The sequence below is a fragment of the Nilaparvata lugens genome, chromosome 7, assembly GCF_014356525.2.
Source record: "Nilaparvata lugens isolate BPH chromosome 7, ASM1435652v1, whole genome shotgun sequence".
In the NCBI taxonomy this organism is placed as follows: Eukaryota; Metazoa; Arthropoda; class Insecta; order Hemiptera; family Delphacidae; genus Nilaparvata; species Nilaparvata lugens.
The window spans coordinates 55,378,300-55,405,127 of NC_052510.1; the positions used below are offsets into that span (position 1 = coordinate 55,378,300).

The 26,828-nt window shown below is 35.6% G+C and overlaps 1 protein-coding gene across 1 annotated transcript in view; it reads right to left on the reverse strand.

The window, feature by feature from the left end:
- LOC111059032 (endoribonuclease Dicer) overlaps window positions 1-26,828 on the reverse strand; it is a gene marked incomplete in the record, with an annotated part of 135,688 nt that overhangs the window by 66,346 nt on the left and 42,514 nt on the right. Inside the window, 5 exon segments of the mRNA XM_039433199.1 lie at window positions 16,455-16,741; window positions 20,053-20,279; window positions 22,199-22,383; window positions 24,926-25,092; window positions 26,518-26,731. Of these exon segments, the coding sequence (XP_039289133.1) occupies window positions 16,455-16,741; window positions 20,053-20,279; window positions 22,199-22,383; window positions 24,926-25,092; window positions 26,518-26,731 (1,080 nt within the window).

The window sequence follows — 26,828 nt, forward strand, 5'->3', positions numbered from 1 at the left end:
ATGCGAGAGCCTGCAGTAGGAAGGCGCGATCTTTAAACTTGTAGTTGATAAGTTTCTCGAGATAGTCGGGATGATGGATGTGGAAATCGATTTGCCCGCCCTTGGACAGAATGGTCGGCTCAACCTTCTTCTTAGTGTACACGTCAGGTGTGATCAGCTTCGGGTCGATTACCTTCAGCCAGCGTAGCATATCAAACCCTTTCTCCAGTCCATAGCTCTGTCAAAATTAACAACAATTTGTAATACTCTCTAAATAACAATCAAGGTCTATACGGGACACGATCCCGTGATGCATTGCAAAATCGTCATTTTGTGGGGTTCTAGTTCACCAATTTTCAAATTTATCAGCTGTTATCATTATAGAGTAAACAACATGATGTGTTAAGGTAGGCGCACACAGATCGTCATCGGACGATTAGATTTGATGCATTGTTTTCAATTGGAGTGCGCATATCTATCCGCATCGTATAGGTAAGTCCGAAATAGGGTTATGATTTCACTTCACTAAAATTTAGTCCATTTCCACTCAAAAACAACAAAAACTAAGATTTTTGAATTTTGACGGTTGAAAACAGAATAAAAAACAAAAATATCACACACAAATCACCATTAATTGGAAAATGGTTAGATCTGATGCATGTTTTCAATTGGAGTGCGCATATCTATCCGCATCGTATAGGTATGCGCACTCCAATTGAAAACAATGAATCAGATCTAACCATTTCCAATTAATGGTGATTTGTGTGTGATATTTTTGTTTTTTATTCTGTTTTCAACCGTCAAAATTCAAAAATCTTAGTTATTGTTGTTTTTGAGTGAAAATGGACTAAATTTTAGTGAAGTGAAATCATAACCCTATTTCGGACTTTTAAATGTTATCTAAATTTGGGAGAGAAATAGTACAAGGAGTATCCTTAGTTTTCTCTCCCAATCAGTGCTTCTTTGTGAAAAATATAAATAAATATAATAATATATAAATATAATAATCGTCCGATCCGTCCGATGCGTGCCGTCCGTCCGATGACGATCTGTGAGCGCCTACCTTTAGGTGTAATATTTTCCAAGTGACACTGCTTTGAATAGTAAAATAAATTCTTCCGACAGATTAATAGTATTTAGATTACAACTAGAAACTGAATTGTTGAGTTGATTTTTAGATTTAATTGATTGGGAGCTTTCAACTGGTTTTGAAGTTAGCCTCTTGTCCCGATACCTTATGAATCATAACATGTTACAAAGAATAGGAGAAATTTTTAATAATAAATAAATAAATTATTCATCAATTTATTATTGAAATTTCATTATTAAAAAAATCTAAAACCTGAATTTACATATTATCTGACACAGAATATTGTTTTTAAAATGCATAATGCATTATTTTGTTACGAGAAAATTGAATTAGATTAGATTTTGAAATGTACCGCCATAAAAAACGCACAAAATGGCCGCTCCATAAGGAACACGGGTGTCTTGACCTGGTTTTTATAGACCTTGATAACAATGAATATTACCGCAAAATTACTATACTTGATAGATTTATTTTCATTTACCGTAGCAATCACAAATTATATTCAAACACATCAATTAGTTATCTATCAATCAGATTAAACATACACATAACATTATTTTGCCTGTTGTTTCTATCGCAATCATTTTTATGAAATGTGTATCATCATAGAGAACAATAGCGTAAGTAGATATCCCATGGTATAGGACGTTTATGTCGCAACTTTTACTGTTAACTCAAGCCGATAACTGTCGATTTTTACTGTGTTGTTGGGGTGAGAGTGTATGAACGGCACAATATGAGAGACTACCAGCGTCACACGTCAGAAGGAACTACGTGGACTACCGGCTTGAGATAACAGTAAAAGTTGCGACATAAACGTCCTATACCATGGAATATCTACTTTAGCTTTTGTTTCTCTATCATTGAATAAATAAATGAAATATGAAATCGAACACAATTTTTAGAAACGATGAAACAGCAAATTTCCCAAAAAGATCGTTCATATTATCTTAATTGTGTCTAAAAAGATTAAAAAGTTTTCAAGTCAAAAATTACATTTACATTAAAAGATTTCTCCTGAAAATTAGAATAAAATGTTAATTATGTGTTATTCATCGGTTTATCTATAATTTTATCGATTTGTATCACATACACTATCATAATAAGGCTGCCACCCAATATATTGCAACGATTATAAATACTCAACATTTAAATAAATAAATATGTTTATTGGTCATTAATATTACAATATTAAGTGGGCCATTGTCAGACAGCATAAAAACAATAGAAGGTTTACAACAAAATTTAAAAACTATTAGTAAATATTTAAATTCGACAACATGTTTACAATTAGCAACATCGAAATTCAACCGCAATCCTATTATATTGAGCGAGCAATTTCTGTAGTTTTATATTTGGTTATTTATATTTATTTATTTATGGTTATTTATGTTTTACGGATCTCGAAAAAGGCTCAAACAATTTCCACTAAATTTGGAACATAGTAGGTTTATGATATAAAAATTCGATTGCACTATGTCTCATCCTTGAGAAAACTCGCTGAACGACATTAAAAGGATAATTCATCCTTGGCTGAAACAGCTGAGACTTTCGTCGTCTGTGGATAATAAAAAGTTAGTGAGCGAATGAGTCTGCAGAAAATCAAAATATCGCATCCCCGAAATTCATAAGCTGACGTATAGCCAGCTGTAAAATGTATGAACACGATCATTTTAGAGAATTATTGTGTTCTGTCATGGCTTACTTTAGATAAAGGCTGGAGCGCACAACTTGGCAACGTCGCAGTCAAGCTCAGCTTCAGGCCGAGAAAAGTGAATTCACTTGGGTAGACTCCCGTTTAACTACCAGCTTTACGCCCTTTATCAAATACCAATACTGAGAAATTCAATTCAATGATAGTAAAAAAATATATAATATTAACTGATAGACTAATTTTAGTTTTAGCTCTAGGAGTTCCAAGTATAATGTCTAGCTTGGCAATATATTTCACTGTACTTACTTTCTGTGTCTGTATTTCCTACGAGCAATTTTAACGATCAAATGTATTTCATTAATAGATGAAAGTATTGAATAGTAACTTCTAAATGTAGAATAAAAATATGAAAGTCGAATATTGTCTTCCTTTTAAAAAACTTCTGAATTTGATGCATTCGCTTTTTGTGAATCTATAACTAACCGTAATGATAGTCGATAGTTCAATAATATCTATCAAAGGGAATATATTCTACTACCATTTAGTTTTTGTTCGTAATAATATCCATCAATTTATATTAAAACACATCATTAATTACCCTACCCTTTATTATTCTTTTTTCTTTTAAAACAAGACTTGTTTCCACTCCTCTTTTTTTATTTAGGGAAAATGGCTTCAGATGAGTTGGAACTAGTCGTGTTTTGGATGAAAAAAATACAAAGAGTACGGTATTGAAGATTTATATCATGTTTTAATAATTTCAAAGTAGCCTTATAAAGAGAAGTGATAATTCATATTAATAATGAATTAATAGGTTATTGAATGAATAATGATAATTCATTCAACTTTGTCCATTAACTAAATTATATCTAGGCTTAATAGTATACAAAAAATTACAGAAGAATTGATATCCAATAGCAATAGTTTAATCTATCTTTACATATCTCTGTGGGTTTATAATCACATTATTGACATAAATCAAATACTTACTATCCCTACTAACAAATGCAAATGATTTCACAATATACAATAATACAAATGATTCTACAAAATACAATTTTTCTAATGGTGTAATGAATCTATGCATATCAAATAAGGCAAAGTCGGCCTGAACCACACGTTGCCATATTGAACATTTTCCGGCCTTCTACCTATAGTAGGCTGTGGTTCTGTTAATCAATAATAATAAAAATAACAAGCGAAGCTCGGTGCCCCGATATTGATTAATTGAATTGAACAAACTCTCACCTGGATATACAATCCGAGCAATGCTTCAACACTGTCCGACACAGTCTTATTAGATATGACTTGCTGAGAAATGAAGTGCGCATTGCTGTAGTTGCAATAATCCAAATCCTCTTCCCATTCCTCCAATTTCTCCTCAATTATGTCTTTGGTTCTCGGCGACAGTTTGCCACATTCTATCTCGTCTCTTGACAGCGGAATTTCGTACAAGTAGCGTGGATTTATGTTCAACTCTCGAAACAAATTCTGCACTGTACGATCCACACAAAATCCGGGCGCAATCCAATCGGACTCTGTGTTGAATTCATCAGCCTGCAAAATATTAGAATGTCAAGTGGATTTTTACAATATTCCAATAAAATTTTAGTGTTTGGAAGTTTGTGTTTCTTCCATGGTTACAAATCTTCTCAAATAACTCAATATTATATCGTTACTTACAAAAGTGGTAATTGAGTGGAATATTTCTAATTAATTCGTTTATTCAAGCAATCTAATTTCATGTTTATTTTGGACTGAAATTCGATAGAAATTGTACACGTGAAATTAGAATAAGAATAAGAGGTACCAGTTTACAACGGACACATCAGGTATATAAAAAGTTGTACTTACTCCATCTATATATATAAAAGTGAAATGGCACTCACTCACTGACTGACTGACTGACTGACTCACTCACTCACTCACTCACTCGCATAACTAAAAATCTACCGAACCAAAAACGTTCAAATTTGGTAGGTATGTTCAGTTGGCCCTTTAGAGGCGCACTAAGAAATCTTTTGGCAATATTTTAACTCTAAGGGTTGTTTTTAAGGGGTTAAAGTTCGTCTTTTAGCATGTATATTCTTCTTCTCCCAATCTCTTAATTATAATTGAAATTTCCATATCATATGTTACTATAGAACTATAATCTAGATAGAGTACCTCTTCGAAACAGTTGTTAACTGGCAACTAAATTAATAATTTTGTCAGGTTGGCATTAAGTTGAGTTGACTTTGTTAGGTTGGCACCAAGTTGAAGATTTAAATGCATTTATCGCGGAAAAATTGATTGGGCACTGCTACTTCAATCCTGGGAATATTATTTTACTAGCAGTCAGGCTCGCTTCGCTCGCCATATCCGTTTAGCCAGACGTTTAGTCTGGATCCCTGACTGGATCGTCCTAACATATGATAAAAATGCTCAAATGAAAAATGCAGGCGAGCGAAGCGAGCCTGCTGATCTCATTCTTTGACGATCCAGTCGGGGTCCAGGGGGCGGAGCCCCCTGGCTAGACGGATATGGCGAGCGAAGCGAGCCTGACGGCTAGTTCCTTATAAAACTTATGGATTTGATTATGTGATATTTTGTTCAACTTGAAACAACAATTTTTTCTTTGCATTTAAATTATATTAATATAAATTCTAAAATTAACGTTCTTCACTCATCAAGGTTATGTTTGGTTCTGTTTATGCTTTCCAGAATGTTTAATACTCTATTTGCCATTAAACAAACAAATTGCAAGAGACTTCGTCATAAGGTCACAAACATAATCAAAATTGATACATTAATACAATATCTACTGAAATAATAATAATATTATACAAAATAATGATACAATAGTTATGTTTTACTATTATTTAATTTCTAATTGCTCACTCAAAGAATAGCGTGTCAAAAACAATTTTACAAAATTTAAAACAAGTAGCTCAGTAAGTTGATTATTCTGTGTCATAACCTAAAAATTTGGAAGAAAAATAGCACAAGGACGACCTCATTATTTTATCAACCAATGTTATTACATCAATGTCATATGTATCGTTAATATAAATGAAAATTATTTATTTCAACGCAAAATTAAATTTAGAGAGAATTAGCTCTAGTTCTTTAATTACAACGTTCTGAATCGGAAATATACAAGTAGGCCTACTAGATTATTCAATTAGCACCTGTTCAAATAAGAACCCATTGCTTACCCTTAGCTATCTGTTGAATGATGGCCTGTATTTTTTAAATTCATATCTTTACTTAGCTACATAGAAATGGAAAATCAAGTAGCCTTTTAAACATTTTTTCACAGCATGTATAAAACGTTCAATGTAAAAAATGACTTTAAAGTTGGAACATTCTGGGAAAAGTAAAGAGTAAATGTTAAAAGGGTTACTTTGATATTTGATTTCCAATTTTATGTGAATAGAAGTTGCTCTATACTAGCTAATAAGTCACAAATCATTCTTGTGCTTGAGTCCAAGGTTAATCACGTAAAACATCGCGACGAGATACATCCCAGAATAACGTGTGAATAACATAAGAGTAAATATAGAAGTAAGATAGCATCGCTGTGAAAACAAATCACAGCAAGATCAAGGACATGTAGGGTGGCTCGTTGGAGTAAGTGATAACGCGCCGGTCTAATAAGGACACGATAAGTCGTCGGTCCCGACTACCTAAAATTAGTCACTCATTACACACGCACAAGCCTATGTGGGCATCACCCTCAGTATTGTTATTATTATTATCTCTTTTATCTCCATTTTCATGGGTCATAATAAGGTGTCATTGGCTTATTTAGCTAAATGACACCTTTTCTATCTTGGTATATTGAGAAAACGTCTTAATAGCGATGTTGTGCAAAGTATTACTGCTTTCCGCATTAAATTTTGTACCCATGCAGGTAGTCTCAAACTGTGCAACCTTTCCGGCAGTTCCCTTGGTTATCACCTGTAGCTGACACTATCAAAGGTACTATCATCACTCTCTCTTGCTTCCACATATCCTCTATCTCCTCTGCCACAGGCAAATATTTAAGCAGTTTCTCATTACTGTATTGCTTTGAATTGTGCGTGTTTGGTATGCCTATGTCTATTAAATATGTGATTCGATTCAGTTTATCTATTAATATGATGTCTATAATTCTTATTATTATTATTATTATTATGTGTTTGATGCCGAGGGTCTCATACCAAATAAATAAAGTCAGAACATGACAATATCTTAACGCCATGAAATTATTATTCAGAGTGCATTCTATTTGGAAATTAGATAAAACTGAAAAATAAAATCGAATGTAATTTACCTTGATAATGGAGCCCAAGCCCTTCTGTTCACCACAATAGTACAGGTTTCGGTTTCCGATGACTTTGCCCTTGATCATTGTCAGCTGGCCTTCAGACAGTTCGGGAAAGCGGATGAATAGTAAGAGAGACACGGCATACTTAAGAAAAGAATCGCCCAGAGTTTCCAATCGCTCCAGATTGAAAATATCGTGTGCTGAAGCAGTAGTCAGAACCTGAAATTGACAATTTTATTTAAAACTAACTGGTAACCCGTGCTCCGCAAGGGTCTAATGAAAAACTTGACAAACTGGAAACGTGACGTACTGAAATCTTGAAGAATTTTAAATGGGCCTATGACCATCCTTGTTAAGTTGAGAATCTATTTGCAAAATGTCAAGTTAATCAGTCCAGTAGATGATGGATCATTCGTGAATTCCCTATCCCGTACGTGTGTAAGCCAATTTTTTCCTATATTATGCAGAGTGATTATAAAAGGGCTTTACAACTTTGAAAGCACAAAAACATTAATTGGAATTACTTACAGAATTGAGAAAGGTGTCATTTTGTTACAAAACACTTGAAGTTCAAGGTGTGGGTGTTATTTTGGTTCGATGTGACAGCCAGCAATTGGTGATGCGACATACATCCCACCGATAATCGATTTCTTGCCACACTCGTACCAGTATATCAGGCATACCTTGTGCAACCGCAGCGATCTGAATGTGATCCGATTTCGGAGGTCATTTAGATTGTCTGGTAGAGGCGGAACATAAACCTTATCCTTAATGAAACCCCACATGAAGAAATGCATCGGTGTTAAATCCAATGAGCGAGGTGGCCATGCAATTGTCCCTGCACGGCCAATCCAGTGAAGTCTACAAATTCCTGCACTTCCCGGTGGAAATGAGCGTATGCACCGTCATGCTGAAAGTAGAAGGGAACTTGTTCATCTTGTTCAGCATGACGGTGCGCCACCTCATTTCCACGGGAAGTTTGGGATTTTCTAGACATTCGCTTTCAACTTCGCTGGATTGGCCGTGCAGGGCCAATTGCATGGCCACCTCGCTCACCGGATTTAACACCGATGCATTTCTCCCTGTGGAGTTTCATGTAAGGTTTATGTTCCGCCTCTACCAGACAATCTAAATGACCTCCGAAATCGGATCACATTCGGATCGTTGCAGTTGCACAAGTTACGCATGATATGCTGGTACGAGTGTGGCAAGAAATCGATCATCGGTGGGATGTATGTGGCTACTCTTCATTTGTAGAGCTTTAATCAAATAAAATTGAACATGACTTTCTACTAGTAACGGATCAACAACATTTGATATTCATGAATGAATCAATGACAACGAAAACATATGGTTTATCATATCATTCTACCCGGCTAGATTTTCGTGTTATCTTAGGGGCAAGATGACGGAGCGACACAGTGGACTCTTGTCCATCAGGGCGACGAATGTGAGCATACTCTGGGTTTGCCTCAATCAATTCAACTTCTTCTACTGATGAATCTTGCTTTGAATTTCGGTTCATTTTCTTCAGCCAAACTGGTCCTGGGCTCATTAGCCAAGATGGTAGTGACTGTCCATTTGTTGAGGATCTCATGTGTAGGAACATTCGTTCATGAGGGGTGCAATTTGTTGTAGTACACAAAAGAGATCGAATAGAGTGAAGTGCATCAGGCAACAATTCCATTATATCACTCTACTTGACCATTCCCTCTCGGATTGTAAGGCGTTGATCTACTAGTTGCTATCCCTTTTGAGAAAAGAATCGCCCAGAGTTTCCAATCGCTCCAGATTGAAAATGTCGTGTGCTGAAGCAGCAGTCAGAACCTGAAATTGACAATTTTATTTATAACTAGCAGGTAAACAGTGTTCCGTAAGGGTCTAATTAAAAACTTGACAAACTGAAAACTTGACGTACTAAAATCTTGAAGAATTTTAAATAGGCCTATAACCATCTTCGGTAAGTTACTAATCTATTTGCAAAATTTCAAGTTAATCAGTCCAGTAGATGATGGATCATAAGTGAATTCCCTATCCCGTACTTGTGTAAGCCAATTTTTTCCTATATTAAGGTGCGTACAGACTTTCGATCTGCTTCACAATCGAACGTCACTCGAGCAGTTCGATTGATGATCGACCGGGGAACAAGAGTTAAACGTGAGAAGAGCTAACATCTCCCGTAACGTTCATGATCGGATCTATTGCGGAACGAGTACGGAGCGTGTTGGAGGCGCGTATATCTGTACGCACCTTTATATAGAGCAATGGTCGCCAAACTGATGAGCCTGTGAGCTAAAATAGCATTTATAAATCTTCTAGTGAGCTACCAATAAATATTAGACTGAAGAGAGTACGATACCGGTACGCAAAATGAAATTTTTCACACTTTTATTGCCTATAAAGATACATTCCTAGTGTTAAAATCTACTTGTCTCATAGCAAAAAGTATAAAAGAAGTTAAAATGTACATTTCAATGAGAGCAGTGGAACTCTTTTTGGTCATCAAGTATGTTCTTGATGTTTGGAGTTTACGTTGTAGCTGCCATTCTGATGCAGTTGTCCAAATGTTCATTAGTCAGTCTGTTCCTATATCGATTTTTTATGAATTTCATACTTGAAAAGATGTTTCTCACAAGTAAGTGGAGCTGAACATAGCTTTCAACCTCAATGGAACTTGAATAATATTTGGATATCTCTTTGGGGACTTGAGGCCAAATATTTCCAGTTGTAGAAAGTGATCTAGGAGACAGATAATTTTGAAAATCCACAAATTCCATTTCACCTGAAGCCTGATCTCCACCAAAATGTTTTACTACACAAACTGAAAAATCTTCTGCATAGATATCTACAAAATAAAGTTGATGAATTGTACCATATTTGATATGCTTTAAAAATCTTGAAATCGTTGATCAAACTGTTGTCTCAAGTCTGAAAGAATTGTAACGTATTCTTGATTATTGCTGCGGTGCTGTGGAGGATTTTTCTCGTCATTGATTTTCTCGAAATTCTTTTGCACGAACATTTTATGTGAGCTACCAAAAACTACCCCACGAGCTACTGGTAGCTCGCGATCGACTGTTTGGCGACCACTGATATAGAGTGATTATAAAAGGACGTTAAAACTTTGAAAGCACATAAATATTTATTGAAATTACTAACAGGATTGAGAAAAGTGTCATTTTATAACAAAACACTTCAAGTTTAAGGTGTGAGTGTCATTTTGGTTCGATGTGACAGCCGTTGGTTATGCGACATACATCCCACTGATAATCGATTTCTTGTCACACTCGTATCAGCATATCAGGCGTAACTTGTGCGACCACAGCGATCCGAATGTGATCCGATTTCGGAGGTAATTTAGATTGTCTGGTAGACGCGGAACATAAACCTTATCCTTGATGAAACCCCACATGAAGAAAAGCATCGGTGTTAAATCCGATGAGCGAGGTGGCCATGCAATCGGCCCTGCACGGCCAATCCAGCGAAGTCTAAAAATCTCGCACTTCTCCGTGGAAATGAGCGTAAGCACCGTCATGCTGAAAGTAGAAGGGAACTTGTTCATCTTGTTCAGCATGGCGGTGCACAACCTTATTTCCACGGAGAATTTAGAGATTTTCTAGACATTCGCTTTCAACTTCGCTGGATTGGCCATGCAGGGCCGATTGCATGGCCACCTCGCTCACCGGATTTAACAACGATGCATTTCTTCCTGGGGGTTTCATCAAGGATAAGGTTTATGTTCCGCCTCTACCAGACAATCTAAATGACCTCCGAAATCGGATCACATTCGGATCGCTGCAGTTGCACAAGTTACGACTGATATACTGGTACGTGTGGCAAGAAATCGATTACCGGTGGGATGTATGTCACATTAACAACGGCTGTCACATCAAACCAGCATAACATCCACACTTTAAACTTGAAGTGTATTCTAACAAAATGGCATCTTTCTCAATTCTGTAAGTAATTTCAATAAATATTTATGTGCTTTCAAAATTGTAAAGTCCTTTTATAATCACCCTGTATCATAGAAAACGAAATTATTGGAACAGCTAGTTTAATTTGTTCTGCTGGTTTTCAGGAAAAAATTTTCTTACTCGATTAAAATTTTCATCGTGTAAAATCTTTGTATCAGTCTCTGGCTAAGTTTTGTTGTATTAATTTGAAAATATGAAAACATTTTCTCCCAAAGAGCACTTCAAGCCGCCAGCTTTCCTTATGAATAACACCAATACTTTCTGATAAAACAATACTATCAGTTTGATGTAAATCTCACTTGATACTTTATTATTAACGTATCGTCATTATTCATTCAGCAGAAACATCCTGCAAATCAAAAATCATATTGATAGCATTTATAGTTTTAGTTCAACATAATTATGATTATCAAATAATCATAATTCGATATGAAATTTCATGTAAATGTTCCTAGAATCTGTGACGTCAAGTAATTTCATTTATTCATTTACTAGCAGGTAACCCGTGCTTCGCAAGGGTCTATTTAAAAACTTGACAAACTAAAAACTTGACGTAATGAAATCTAGACGATTTGAAAAAAGGCTTATAAGAATTCTCGGTTAATTAAGAATTTATATGTAGCATTTCAAGTAAATCAGTCCAGTAGTTCAGACGTGATGATGCGTCAAACATAATTTTTCTATCCTTCACACGTGTATACGTGTTTAAGCCAGTTCTTTCCTTTATTATTGTATAGAAGATGATAGATGGATTGATGATCATTGTTATTTTACTAAAAGATAGGATAAGTTGAGTAGTTTCCCTTTCAGAGGGAGTTTTGACAACCCACAAAACTCATTTTCGACCATATGATTAGGTGATTTTTTATTTTGTTATGAAATGGTATGTACCGTTTATGAAATTTGAACATTAATTCTGAAAAATCTAGAAGGAAAATCGAAATTTGGGCTTCCAGGTGCACGAGATTGATATTTTTAGAATCTATGTACAAAATTTGGAGATTTAAATAATTCCCGTTTTTCCGGTATGCAATCCACAAGTTGACATGTTTTGATGCGAACAAACGAACACACAAACAAACGAACAAACACAACCCTACTCTCTCTTATTATATAGATTTGTAATCCTACAAAAAAAACAAATTCAAATATAACCTTGATTATATTTTTGAAATTAATTAAAACGAGTTACCTGAAGAAAATCTGCCAGTTCTACACCCGGAGCTTCGTGTTTGGAATTGAAAATCGAGAGGTGAGGAGTGACTGTTTTGGAAGCGTATTCCAATGCTTTGATCTGAAAAATGATTCAGCAAGCTATATTTTTTTATACATTGATAGATACAGTATCATTCTATGAATTATAGAACTATGAATAATCGTATTAATAAGATTAATCGTTATTAAGGCAAATTCATTCTTAACATAATAATTATATTATCAACTGTAGCTATGGCATGTAGTACATATTAAATTAATACAATATAAATTAAATTCTTAAGACTTTTGTTGGTGGGAAGGCCCCACCTTGCCTGAATATATCATTCAAGCCGTCAATAGGCCTTACACGTCTGTAATACTGCATACTTTAATTCAACGGGGACCATCTCAATTATGAAAATTTATTTTTGAATCACTGAACAAAATATGTTCTTGGTGAAAAGAATATAATTGATTATTTTTAACAAGAATGAACAGTTGATATTACATCAAATAAATGTGCCAGTATCAGCACTATCTTCTATCTTCTATCCAGTATCTTCTATCTTCTATAGAAGGTAGGGAATCAGTAAGGCTGTTCTATCTTTTTCCACTGCCATTTAAACGTGGACCTCACCATATCTACTATGAAAGGCAGTGGTAACGCAGAGAATCTGCAACACTATCTTTTTCCACTGCCATTACAACGTGGACCTCACTAAATCTACTATGAAAGGCGGTGGTAACGCAGACAATCGGCAACACTGAAGTCCTATAAATTGCACTGACTTAATAACACGTAGTTCACTATAATAAGCCATATAGATAGAAAAAACTTATCTTCGATTCCTCACCGACTTTTTGTTGGTAACGATGTTTGGCGAGGTTTATAAAATATAATTAAAAATATTAAATAATACTGATAAAACTAAGACTTCCTAAATCGTATAAACCACTTGTTTCCGGAAATTGTTTGTATTTCTTGGCCCTAAGTTTTTCAACAATATTCCTCTTGAAAAAAAGAGAACACAAAATCGACTAGTTTTTAAAACAAAAGTTCTTAGATGGCTTAGAGGTCTTAAGCCTGACTATCTAGAGACCTTATTCAATGTGATTTCATAGTCAAGGCTGTGCAAAGGCTAAAAATAAACTTTCTACTGGTGATATTTTTCATAGTTTTTCGATTTGTATATCATCAAGCTATCAAAATGAAAAACTTTTCTTAGGAATTGAGAGGATTTTGTTCAGTCCATGAATGCCAATAAATCTATTATTATTATTATTATCAAGAGATAAATCCATGAGATTTAGTGGATAAATTCTGCATGGTATTAATGATTGAATAAAACAAAAATTATTTGAAAATATCAATTTTTGGTAAAGTTATTCAATTTACCAAAAATAATTTGTTTTGGGTTATTTTTAGTCAGTTTTAGTAAATTGAATACATTTTTCAAAAATTGATATTTTCAAAACATTTTTGTTTTATTAAATCAACAATATCATGAAGAATTTATCCGCTGAAACTCATGGAATTATCTTTTACCGAATTTGAATTGTTCTGTCCCAAAAATTTGAACTTTTAGGCGCTCATATCTCAAAAAGTAATGATCGGAAAAAGAATGTTTTCCTGAGAAAACTTTTTCATTTTGATAGCTTGATGGTATACAAATCGAAAAACTATGAAAAATATCACCAGTAGAAAGTTCATTTTTAGCCTTTGCACAGCCTTAAAATACTCTGACAATGGTGGTTATGCATTTCGAAAATGAGCTGAAATTGGAAAGTGAGCATGGTGAGTGTGAATGTGTGAGTGATTGGTTGCTAATTTTTCTTTCTTTTTTCTTTTTCTATTTTTCTACTTTTCTCTATAAATTCATTAATTATCAGATATTCATTCCTGCTCGCAGACGTAGAATATTATACTCTCAGCAAGCAGTGTTTTCCATCCTAAATTCACAAATTAGTCATGGTTTAGCATGTTTGAATCCTTGTCTGAAGTTATTGTTTAATAATTAGACTAAGTACTTTATAATTATTAGCTTACTTATCTAATCTTGTTAAGCTGTATGATATTTTTCTTCGTATAATTTGTATATATTGTGAATGGGATTGAATAAAATGTGTGAGTGATTTGCTAATAAACACTTTGCTGAGTGGTTGCTAATTTTTCTTTCTTTCTTCTTTTTCTATTTTTCTACTTCTCTATGAATTTATAAATTATCAGATATTCATTCCTGCTCGCAAGACGTAGAGTATTGTACTCTCAGCAAGCAGTATTTTTCCATCCAAATTCACAAATTAGTCCTGGTTTAGCATGTTCGAATCCTTGTCTCAAGTTATTGTTTAATAATTCGACTAAGTACTTTATAATGTTAGCTAATTTCTCTAATCTTGTTAACCTTCCGGCAGTCGCGCTGTTGTCAAAAGTACAACAGAGTCAGTTTTTTTGCTGCACAAAACTATTGAATGGGGTGGTGTCAATGAATGAGTCACCTATGCATTCCAAAACTTTCTCCCCATCACTCCACTGAGTTGCAGTATCAACCAAGCAATGGTTCAGTCTTTAGATGCCATTTAGTCGCGACAGTGCATGAGTATGGTAGGGAAAGACTATATACGGAGACTGTAAACGAACCAATAACACAGAATTTATGGCTTTGCTTGGTGTACCTTATTGGGCTACGAAATGGAAATCATCCAAATGTTTAGGCGTAAAATAAATTATACAAAAAATTATACAATTAATTAGTATGTTTTGACAGTAAACAGAGTACATAACACTTCGAAAATTGGATGTTGTAAAAATTACAACACGCGACTGCTCATGTGATTGAGTAGGGCACGACCAACGTTAGTAGACAGAAGGTTGATCACTCACAGATGCAAGATTCGAAGTGGTGGGAGGAACGCCAGTGTGACGTCACGTGTAGTAAAAAAGTGATAGAGTAACCACACTGAGCATACAGTTTATTCACAGTATCTTCAAATACATCGTCGTTTAATCCCCTCAAGATTGACCTAGAACTTGAAAATTCTCCATACTTATAGCGAATGAATCACCGATTCTAATGATGTTAAATATTTCAAGTTCATTCAACTTTTATGAATAAAGTGAAGTTGAAAGTTTTTCAACAATCTAAAAACTCAACACGAAAAAGTTAATAAGCTGGAAAAGCGTTGGTAGACAACGTTATACTATTATAATTTCAGATTAACCCATACAAAATCTTGATAAACCAATGCATTGCAATAAACCGATCCCGATAAATCCAATGAATTCCATTCATATAAATGCACTGAATACATGCTGGTATCGAGCACATGTTCTACGAGAATCAAAATATCTCATACCCGAAATTCACAAGCTGATGTATAGCCAAACTACAAAATATAAATACATAATAATTATTTAACGAAAATCCTAAATAAATGCTGTAAATCACCACGAAGACTCCTGCTACTGCAGACATTGACAACAGGGTTAACAGCTAGATGGAAATTCGATGAGAACTACTATCCAAAAACTAGTTGCCAGCCTGGGAATCGAACCCGGTACCTCCGAATTGCCAGTCAGGAATGCTTACCCTTACACCAAACTGACAATCTCTGGATAGCAGCGCTCATTTTATACGAAGCCATAGCGGCCAACCAGTTTACAGATGGAAATGAATAGAGAATGCATTTATTCTGATGCTAATACATAATTTATTTATTTATTTATATACAGCATTTATTTAGGATTTTCGTTAAATAATAATTATGTATTAATTAGCATTTGAATAAATGCATTCTCTATTATTTATTTCCATCTGTAAAATATAAATACGACCTAGAAGATAAAGAAACCTTAAGGTTTTAAAGGGAAGGTTAGGAGGTGGGGGTTTTTGATTTTATATGTCAAAATGGTTGTATTATTTGAATGTTTTGATAATTGTTGTAAAGCAGAAACAGAAAGCTTGCATGTCAGAAAATGTTTGTGTTATATAATTTGACTATACGTCACCGTATGATTTTCAAGAATGCGATATTCTGCCTACTGTGTACTACAGCTTACGTCACGGCTGCAGTTCCCCCACTCCAATTGCATTTCATGTGTGATGAGTGACCAACCTTCTGTCTACTAACTTTGGGGCACGACTACCGGAAGGTTGAGCTGTATGATACATTTTTTTCTTACAATTTGTATATAAATTGTGAATTGGATTGATTAAAATTCAAATTTGAATATGAAAAAAAACCTCGTTTGATAAAGTTTCGACAAACCTCGAGCTGTTGGCGATCCTGAGCTAGCGACTGGATCTTTTGTTTGACGATCGGTTTGGAGACAAAGTCGTCGTAGAAGACGATGTCGACCAGTTTGACTTGGTCGATGGCGCGCTCTATGTCGATGGGCTCCTGCTCGGTTCCCCACGGATAGTTGTTGGTGTCCAGGTCGAGTGCACGCCGCGGCTTGATCGTCACCGTCTTCGCAGTTGGCAGCACTGGCTGCTGCTTCTCCTCTTCATCGCGAAGACACAGCTGGTCCACGCTGATAGGACGCCAACTCCTGCCTGAAACCAACCAACCAACCAGCTTCAGTCTACCGCAAACTCAGTCTACAATTCAACAGGCAAATGTCTTTTCTGTATGATTGGTTGTGTATAGTGAGGTCCACGTTATAATGGCATTAGAGAAGGATAGGAGAAAAACGTTAAATAAATAAATATTTTTATTGCATGAAAAGCTGTACAATTACAGAGTTAGATGTAAGTTGAGACACGAAGCAAACAAGTATATAAAACATCTCACGAATGTTTCAAATACCACCATATAAAGCTGTTGCATACACTATTATTTTATCTACGATCACTCAAGCAAAGTATCACATTGAAGAATTGTTGTAAGGTTAGAAATCAACCAAAAAACCTATATGATGAAAAGAGTGAAATAAAAATAAGTGAGAAGCGAATCAGAGAGAGTGAACAGCTTACTTTTCACTCATACCTTAGGCTGGCCACTAACGGTTGACTTGTATGCACATACACTAAATCAGCGAGAGGCTTCTATCTAACATGAAATAAACAACCAATAACAATAAATAAACCACGGGAAAATTACAATTAGTAATGATAGAAAAATAGTTCAACCTCAAAAAGAGCAGCGAATAAAAAACATAGATTGGAAATACAAAACCCTAACCTCAAAAAATTTTGATCGACGCGTTTCGCTGTGAACACAGCTGTAATGACAAAACAATGTAAGTCGACTGTGTGTGTGCATGCTCGTTCAACCGTTAGTGAAAACTATATACATGTAAGGCTCAACTCACACTACCTCGACTCAAATCGTACGACTCCAGTCGAGGATACTGCAGTCTAACGACCTTACGACTTTCTTATTCATTGTCACTACTTCAGTTCCATGCTACTCCATTTCTAACCTCACATAATTTAAATATAAGATCCAATTTGTCACTTCTGCGCATGTAACAAATTTTATAATAATTATTATGACTAGTAGTTCTGTGAACAGTAGACCTCACGCAGTATTCTCATCCACAAGTACCTGATTGAAACTATAGACCTTTTGGAAATACAGCAATGGACTGGCTTCTCCACACATCTGTGTAATCACTTGTCAGCTGATTTATGATGAATAATTCTATAGTCTGATTTTTACTTCCCTTGCCCTATTACCATAGGTAAGGAAAGTATTGCTTTCCGAAAAAAATTAAGGTACCCCAATTTCTATACGTTTGAAGGTCCCCTGAGTCCAAAAAACTGGTTTTTGGGTATTGGTCTGTATATGTGTGTGTGTGTGTGTGTGTGTGTGTGTGTGTGTGTGTGTGTGTGTGTGTGTGTGTGTGTGTGTGTGTGTGTGTGTGTGTGTGTGTGTGTGTGTGTGTGTGTGTGTGTGTGTGTGTGTGTGTGTGTGTGTGTGTGTGTGTGTGTGTGTGTGTGTGTGTGTGTGTGTGTGTGTGTGTGTGTGTGTGTGTGTGTGTATGAGTGTATGTGCGTCTGTGTACACGATATCTCATCTCCCAATTAACGGAATGACTTGAAATGTGGAACTTAAGTTACTTTCACTATAAGGATCCGACACGAACAATTTCGATCAAATGCAATTCAAGATGGCGGCTAAAATGGCGAAAATGTTGTCAAAAACAGGGTTTTTCGTGATTTTCTCGGAAACGGCTCAAACGATTTTGATCAAATTCATACCTAAAATAGTCATCGATAAGCTCTATCAACTGCCACAAGACCCATATCTGTAAAAATTTCAGGAGCTCCGCCCCATCAATGCAGATAGAATCCCAATTATCAGGCTTCAGATACAATTGAAACAAAAAAAGTGGAGTAGATTGAGCATGAAAATCTCTACAATTAATGTTCAGTAACATTTTCACCTAAAATTGAAAATAAGCTTTAAATTCGAGAAAATGTGATTATTCAATTGCAAATTATTGTTGATTCTATTAAATCATTCACTATGAAGAGATAGCAGACCTCATGTGTGTCTCTAGCGTTATTACCCTGTCACCAGCTGGCTCAAATCACTGAACAGTAGACTTGAGATGCGCGGGAACACTAGCGTCAGGTGATCAATTTTCATAACGGCAAGGAAAGTTGTGTGAGTGCGCCACACCAGATTTTTACTCTAATATTGGCATATGAAGGAGGCTCCTTTTTCATTTTATATTTTCACTAGCCGTCAGGCTCGCTTCGCTCGCCATATCCGTCTAACCAGGGGGCTCCGCCCCCTGGACCCCCGACTGGATCGTCCAAGGATGAGATCAGCAGGCTCGCTTCGCTCGTCTGCATTTTTCATTTGGGCATTTATATCATATGTTAGGACAATCCAGTCGGGGGTCCAGACTAAACGGCTGGCTAAACGGATATGGCGAGCGAAGCGAGCCAGACTGCTAGTAACATAATATTCACAGGATTGAAAAAGCAGTGCCCAATCAATTTTTCCGCGATAAATGCATTTAAATCTTCAACTTGGTGCCAACCTAACAAAGTCAACTCAACTTAATGCCAACCTGACAAAATTATTAATTTAGTTGCCAGTTAACAACTGTTTCGAAGAGGTACTCTATCTAGATTATAGTTCTATAGTAACATATGATATGGAAATTTCAATTATAATTAAGAGATTGGGAGAAGAAGAATATACATGCTAAAAGACGAACTTTAAACCCTTAAAAACAACCCTTAGAGTTAAAATATTGCCGAAAGATTTCTTAGTGCGCCTCTTAAGGGCCAACTTGACATACCTACCAAATTTGAACGTTTTTGGTCCGGTAGATTTTTAGTTATGCGAGTGAGTGAGTGAGTGAGTGAGTCAGTCAGTGAGTGAGTGCCATTTTGCTTTTATATATATAGATTGAAATGCAAAATTTCCAAAAAAACTTGTATATACGTCGACGTAGCGCAATTAAAAAATGAACATACCTGTCAAATTTCATGAAAATCTATTACCGCGATTCGCCGTAAATGCGCAACATATAAACATATAAACATTTAAACATTAAGAGAAATGCCAAACCGTCGACTTGAATCTTATACCTCACTTCGCTCGATCAATGAACATATTGTCTTATCTAATTCTTATTATTGTCTTATCTAAAATGATGAAACATTACTTTCATCAAACAAACCCTCACTTTTATTAAAAATGCACGGTACTACGCAAATCAAGTCGAGGCTCCACCAACATGTCGAGTCGACGCTTGACTCAGTCTCACAGTCGTGAGGTCGCGGAGACTAGAATCGACTGATCTGAGTGTCAACATTTGAAAACACACGCTGCGTCGAGGAGAGACTAGAGTCGCAGTCTCTTCTCGACTTGAGTCGCGAAAGTGTGAGTTGAGCCTTAATACCTGGTGGCAGAGTGACGGTGCTCAGGTTGAGATCGGTGGCGATGGTGACGCGGAGCTCGTCGGCCAATAGGAGCGCAGTGATGCGATGCACACAGCTGGGCAGCAGGGTGGCCTTGAGCCAATAGGCGGCCGGCACCGCGCACCGCACGCACAGCTCCGGCACCAGCGATTCCTCAAACTCCTCCTCTTGCTTCTTCTTGCGCTTCGACGTCGCCTGCACACTATGTCTGCAAAGCAAACCAATTCAAACATAACTATAGTGAGGTCCACGTTATAATGGCTGTGTTTGCTTAGCAATGGTATTGCTATCCTTGTCTATCATTCAACAAAGCGGATAGCGCTATCTCTCTCTCGCTTTGCTCTGTTGTCAGATCGTCTGTTACAAGAAACTACGAATCCTTAGGCCTTTTGCCTCTGGTTTTTTGGGTTGGGCTGTATGATACGAATAAACACATTTATAAATCCAATTCAGCACACCAGTATTTAGACCCAGGAAAACAAATAGGAAAAATCACTTACCCCAATTCAAACTATGACGTAATGATATACCAATTTGTTACAAAAAGGGTTTCAGGTGGTAAATTGGAATAAGGAATATGAAGGAGACAGATGGGTGAAAACAAATCGATATTATTCTGCGATGGTGTGTGATCCGCTCTTGTGGTCCTTAGTCCTCAAACATTTGTACTGACTGGATATATATTTCACTCAAAGTATTTTAAACGATTTAAGGCGTTGGCTTTCACTCTCAATATATTTTCACAAACACAAGCACAAGTTATGAATCAATTACACGAAACGAATACATTATATTTACAATAATAATGGTACGAATTTCCCACATATTTAAAAAATAACAAATTAGACAAATAGGAGTTGCTAATTATGGATCAACTAAGCAAACGAAAAACAATGATCTGTCGACAATGAGATCTGTTTTGCAACTGAGCTCAGCTCCGGGCTGCACACGCCTAGAGCGGAGGGGATGGCTCAAGTCGTGGAAATGAAAACCATAACAGGACAAAATCTCTTCCTCAGCACTATGCAGCGGATAAAGGAAAACTAAAACTACTATACAAAGAAACTGGCCTGAACAAACAATGTAGAATTAATAATCAATTAACAAAATATATCATCTTATTTATTAAAATTTATTATGAAATTATCGAAAAATATAATTTCTTGCTTAATAAAATATAATTTATTATTTTAAACGAGAATGAACAGTTAATATTACATCAATAAACCATCAATAAAGGCATTGACATGACAGAGGATCGGCAACGTTTTTCTCCTATCTTTCTCCACTGACATTATAACGTGGACCTCACTATAGTCTTAGGCTCAACTCACACTTACGCGACTCAAATCGAGAAGAAACTGCGACTCTAGTCTCTTCTCAACGCAGCATGTGTTTCCAAATGGTGACACTCAGAACAGTCGATTCTAGTCTCCGCGACGTCACCATTTGAAAACACATGCTGCGTCGAGAAGAGACTAGAGTCGCAGTCTCTTCTCGACTTGAGTCGCGTAAGTGTGAGTTGAGCCTAAAAGCTTCAAAAATTAATCAGCACAAATGAGAAGTATAGAGGTGCGTACAGGCTGATGCGCCACGTGACGAAAACGTGCATTTTACTTGTAATCAGCTGATGCGATGCTTATTAAAACCGTATCTTGGGCTAGTTTCACACTCATTCGGTTCGTTTCAAACCGAATTACCGTTTCACAGTTATCGGAATTTGCCGAAAACAAAACGAACCGAATGAGTGTGAAACTAGCCTCATTCGTTTTCGGTAACGAACCGAACCGAATGAAACCGAATGCGTGTGAAGTTATCCTTACTGTTCTGTTCAAATATAAATATAATCAGCTGATAAAAAGCGATAGGAGGAGTCCGGCCTCACAACGTGTCAAATTATTATACAGAGTGAGTCATATGTATATCTATATCTTCAAACTTAATCAAGATTAAAATTAAACCGGCTTTTGTGCAACCGGCACTCAGAGGTTGGCGCCTACTTTCAAAATTCTATTGACTTATGTTGTGTGTTTTTATTGTAAAATATTCCGTGACACTATTAATAATTATATTAACTTTTAATTGATGATACTAATGTTTTGTCAACTCTTTCACTCAGTTAGTTACCTTGGCCTTAGGCAGTTCAATCTCCTGGACAGGGCTCTGACCTCCAGCAAGGGCTTCTGAGCCGAGTATAACTTTTCCACATTGGCATACTTGGTTACAAAATACTTCTCGTAGGTGGGATAATCACCTGACGGAAAATCACTGAGGGCTGTTTCATTCTTACTTAAATCTGTCACAATGTACGCCTGAAAATCAAAATATAAATATTGTATTATTGAATTAAAATTTGAAATTAAATATTTGACTACACATGCTAAAGTTGATTTTGCAATTAGTAGAGATTCTACCTTACTCAATAATTTATTCAAATCATAAAATCATTATTTTTATATCATATTAATTTTATAATATTATATTATATTGTAATCAAGAGAACCCGAGTTCACATAGTAGTCCAGTCAATATATACATAAGAAAAGGGGGGGGTGCTTGCAATTTATATTGTAGTTCTGATTTTTTAATATATTATTTGGGTACATAAGAGAAGTCCAGAACCAATTTCTTCATGCATAATTTCCTTGTGCTAGATACAGAGCGGCTCGTCGAGGCGGTCCAAAATCATGCATCATAAGTCAAATTCGGTCGAAAAGTGGAAAATCTATAGTTGAGTGTACTAAAGCCCTTATTCCAATACACAAAAAATGGCCAATTTCTATATTTCTACATTTTTTGTTTATTGGAATATGGGCTTTAGTACTTTCAACAATAAATTTTTCACTTTTCGACCGAATTTGACTTATGATGCATGATTTTGGATCGCCTTGACGAGCCGAGTAGAATGAAGTGTAGTACGATGAAATCTGATCATTGTGTCAGACGTTAAAAGTGTTTGAAATTTTGATCCTTCAGGTGTCCTTAAGCGCGCTTCTCCACTAGGAAATAGTGAAATGAAGTGCATCTAACGGGTTATTCTCATAGAACGTAATCTCATGAACTTATGTCATTGTGCGAAATATCAATGTGAAGACTATGTAGTTGGTGATGATGGTTGAAGCTGAAAATTAGGTGTTTTTCACAATACAAGGAGCATTGTTGTCAGGTGTACCTGGAAATCTATATGAGATAAAGCGCTCTACCTGATCTCAGATTGTAGAGCACAAAAATACGCCCAGAGGGATTTTGAATTATACATCTAAATGGTAACAATCGGAAGATATTGTTGATCAAAAACTCAAATTCATCAAAATTGATTTTTTCTTCAAATTTCACTCATTTTTGAAAAATCATAACTCAGTACTCATTGGAGATAGAGAGTTCCGAATGATCTCATTTTATTCAGAATTTCATAATCTAGAAAAAAGGCGAGATCAAATTTTTCTGTCCGATTACGAGATTTGGCAGAAATAGCTGAAAACTGGAAAATGAGCCGAAAATACGGGTTTTTTGGGCCACTCTGTATCTAGCACAAGGAAATTTTATATTAATAAATTGGTTCTGGACTTCTCTTATGTACCCAAATAATATATTAAAAAATCAGAACTACAATATAAATTGCATGCACCAATGTATATAGTGACTGGACTATAGATACATAGATCAATTAGATACAGCCATCCTGTATTTCGGAGGAGACGATAATTCGTCGGTCCTGATTACCAAAAAAGTAGTCGTGATCTCTCATCATCATCTCTCTCACTCATTACCCACGTACAAGCCTAAGAGCATATGTGGGCATCACACTCAATAATATTATTATTTGTTCAGTGCATCACCTTGATAGATTTTGTAAAGAGTTATTATTTTTAAGAGTAGTTAATATTTATTTATATGAAAAGTTGCAATAATCTAATAAAGATAAATGAAATATTTTTTTATAATTATTAGAAACGTTTAGGAGATATGCACCGGTAAAAAGTGATCAATCTTGATAACCTATTCTACTTTTTAATTTGCTAATCTCAATGGTCACCTATGGCTCAACTCACACATACGCGACTCAGGTCGAGAAGACTCGACTCTAGTCGAGAGCATGTGTTTCCAAATGGTGACACTCAGACAAGTCGATTCTAGTCTCCGCGACACCACCCATTTGAAAACACATGCTCTCGACTAGAGTCGAGTCTCTTCTTGACCTGAGTCGCGTAAGCGTGAGTTACGCGTAAATGTTTTTTTTCATTTGAAGGCTACTCAGGGAAGCGACTGGAACCGTGGTCGTGATGTTTGTTATCTTATCGCTCATATAAGTTAAGAGACGTGCGTCTGTTTCTCCCGTTGGACGGGTGACCACTTGAGGAGCCGACTCCGCTAAATATCACTTATGAGTTCCCCGTGTTTCTGAACACACCTTCTATAATAGCTATAGGTCCATCAATATATCATCATAGTCATTCTTTCTACTACCTTATACCATAGAGAAACGATAGCATAAGTAGATATCCCATGGTATAGGGCGTTTATGTCGCAACTTTTACTGTTATCCCAAGCCGATAGTTCACGTAGTTCTTTCCCTTGCAGCTGTGTGACACTGTTAGTCTCTCAAATTGTACCGTTCATACACTTTCACCCCAACAAAACAGTAAAAATTGACAATAATCGACAGTAATCGGCTTGAGATAACAGTAAAAGTTGCGACATAAATTCCCTATACCATGGGATATCTACTTACGCTATTGTTTCTCTATGCTTATACTTTATGCGGAATTAACCTCCATTTAAATTAGGAAAATAAATGTATCCCTGCTCTTGTATTCTACTCATTATTCTTGTCAAATAGCTGTTTTCATTCACCTGTCTGGGCAGAAAACCTCTGTACCAAGGTATTACTACAGAGTTCTTATAGATTTCCTCGGTGACAACAATGTCTTTCTGTCTTTCTTCAACCGGTGGTGAGATGATTTCGGGGAATTCCTGATTATCGCGAATCACACTCCAATTGATGACGGATCTTCCATTTTCTAGATTAGACAAGGATAGAAATATATATTATTATTGCGATGTTCAAGTGCAAGAAAGAGATTAACATATAAGACTAGCAGGTAACCCGTGCTCTGCAAGGGTCTAATAATCAAAAACTTGACATTTTTTATGAATTATAAAATAAGCTTATAATCAACCTCGGTAAATTAAGAATCTATATGCAAAATTTCAAGTTAATAAGTCCAGTATTCCAAACGTGATGATTCGTCATTCGTCGTCAGATATTATACAAGAAAGAGATTAATATAAGACTAGCAGATAACCCGTGCTCTGCAAGGGTCTAATAATTAAAAACCTGACGTATTTTGAAGAATTTTAAAATGAGCTTATAACCAACCTCGGTAAATAAAGAATCTATATGCAAAATTTCAAGTTAATCAGTCCAGTATTTCAAACGTGATGATTCGTCATTCATAAATTTCATATCCCGTATGTGTATAAGCCAATTCTTTCCTTTATTATATTATAGATTCTACTAGAAAAGGGACAATAATTGAGAACAGTATTATGTTTGCAAAAAATACATTTCAAACCAAAAAAGTTATACCATTTTCCAAGACATTTGTAAAAAAGAACGATTGGAGCCTATTGATGAACGGTTGGAAACAAAGCTCAAACATGTGAGTCAACTTCATTATTATCAAACTGGTCTATAATTAGTTACGGCTGTTCGGAACACAAAAAAAATTGTCCAATCTAAATTGGATAATCTTTTTCAATATAATTGTTAAGATCATTATAAGAGTGAGAAAAAGTGGCAACTGAAATTTTCAAGTGGTCTAATAAGCGAGTTATGGGTTGTTGAAGTGCTAACTTTCCAGATTCCGTTTTCTTTCCAGATCATAAACGGTTTCAACCATATTATTAGAACTTCTCTTAAAAATTCAAAAAATGTATCTTTCCAAACTAAAACATTTTATTCTACAAATCGTTCATAAATAAAAAAGTAACATTTTTTGTAAATTCGATAACTTGTTTATTTTGGCATTAATCGCGAAAAAACGCATATTAGAACAAAGCCAATGATATACTGAATGTATTAAAAAAAAGACTCTAATGGAAAATTCGAAACCGATTATGATCTGGAAAGAAACCGGAGTTTAGCATTCAACAACCCATAACTCGCTTATTAGACCACTTAAAAAATTCCGTTACCATTTTTTCTCACTCTTATAATGATCTTAACAATTATATTGAAAAATATTATCCAATTTAAATAAAAACAAAAAGGTGTACCGAATAGCCTTAATTGTGAGATAATTATTACGAGGAGAATCATGAACACATTTTCACTAATAAAATTATACGTTCATCTCCAGCGAGTTTCTCACCTAAATTTCAACAAGTTAAAATTAAGAAAATACTGTTTACAGAATTTCACTTAGTTATGAATGGTTTCCTACCTAATTTTATGGGAGCCAGCAGATAGGAGTGTTCTTTGTTTTCATAATCTCTGAACATGAACATATTGATGCACTGCAAGACATCCGAGAAAATTATGCAATGGAAGTTGAAAATTTCGTCAATTTCTTTCTGTGAAAGCGTCTGACACGCTTGGTTGACTATTACCTCCACTTTTATTTCACCCATTGTTATAAACAACGGGAACTTCAAAAGCTGCAAAAATGAAAAGAAAAATTGATGAAACAAAAATATCAATGAGAGTGAATAATGAAAAAACTCGTGACGGCGACTATAAGATTATCAAGTCAAA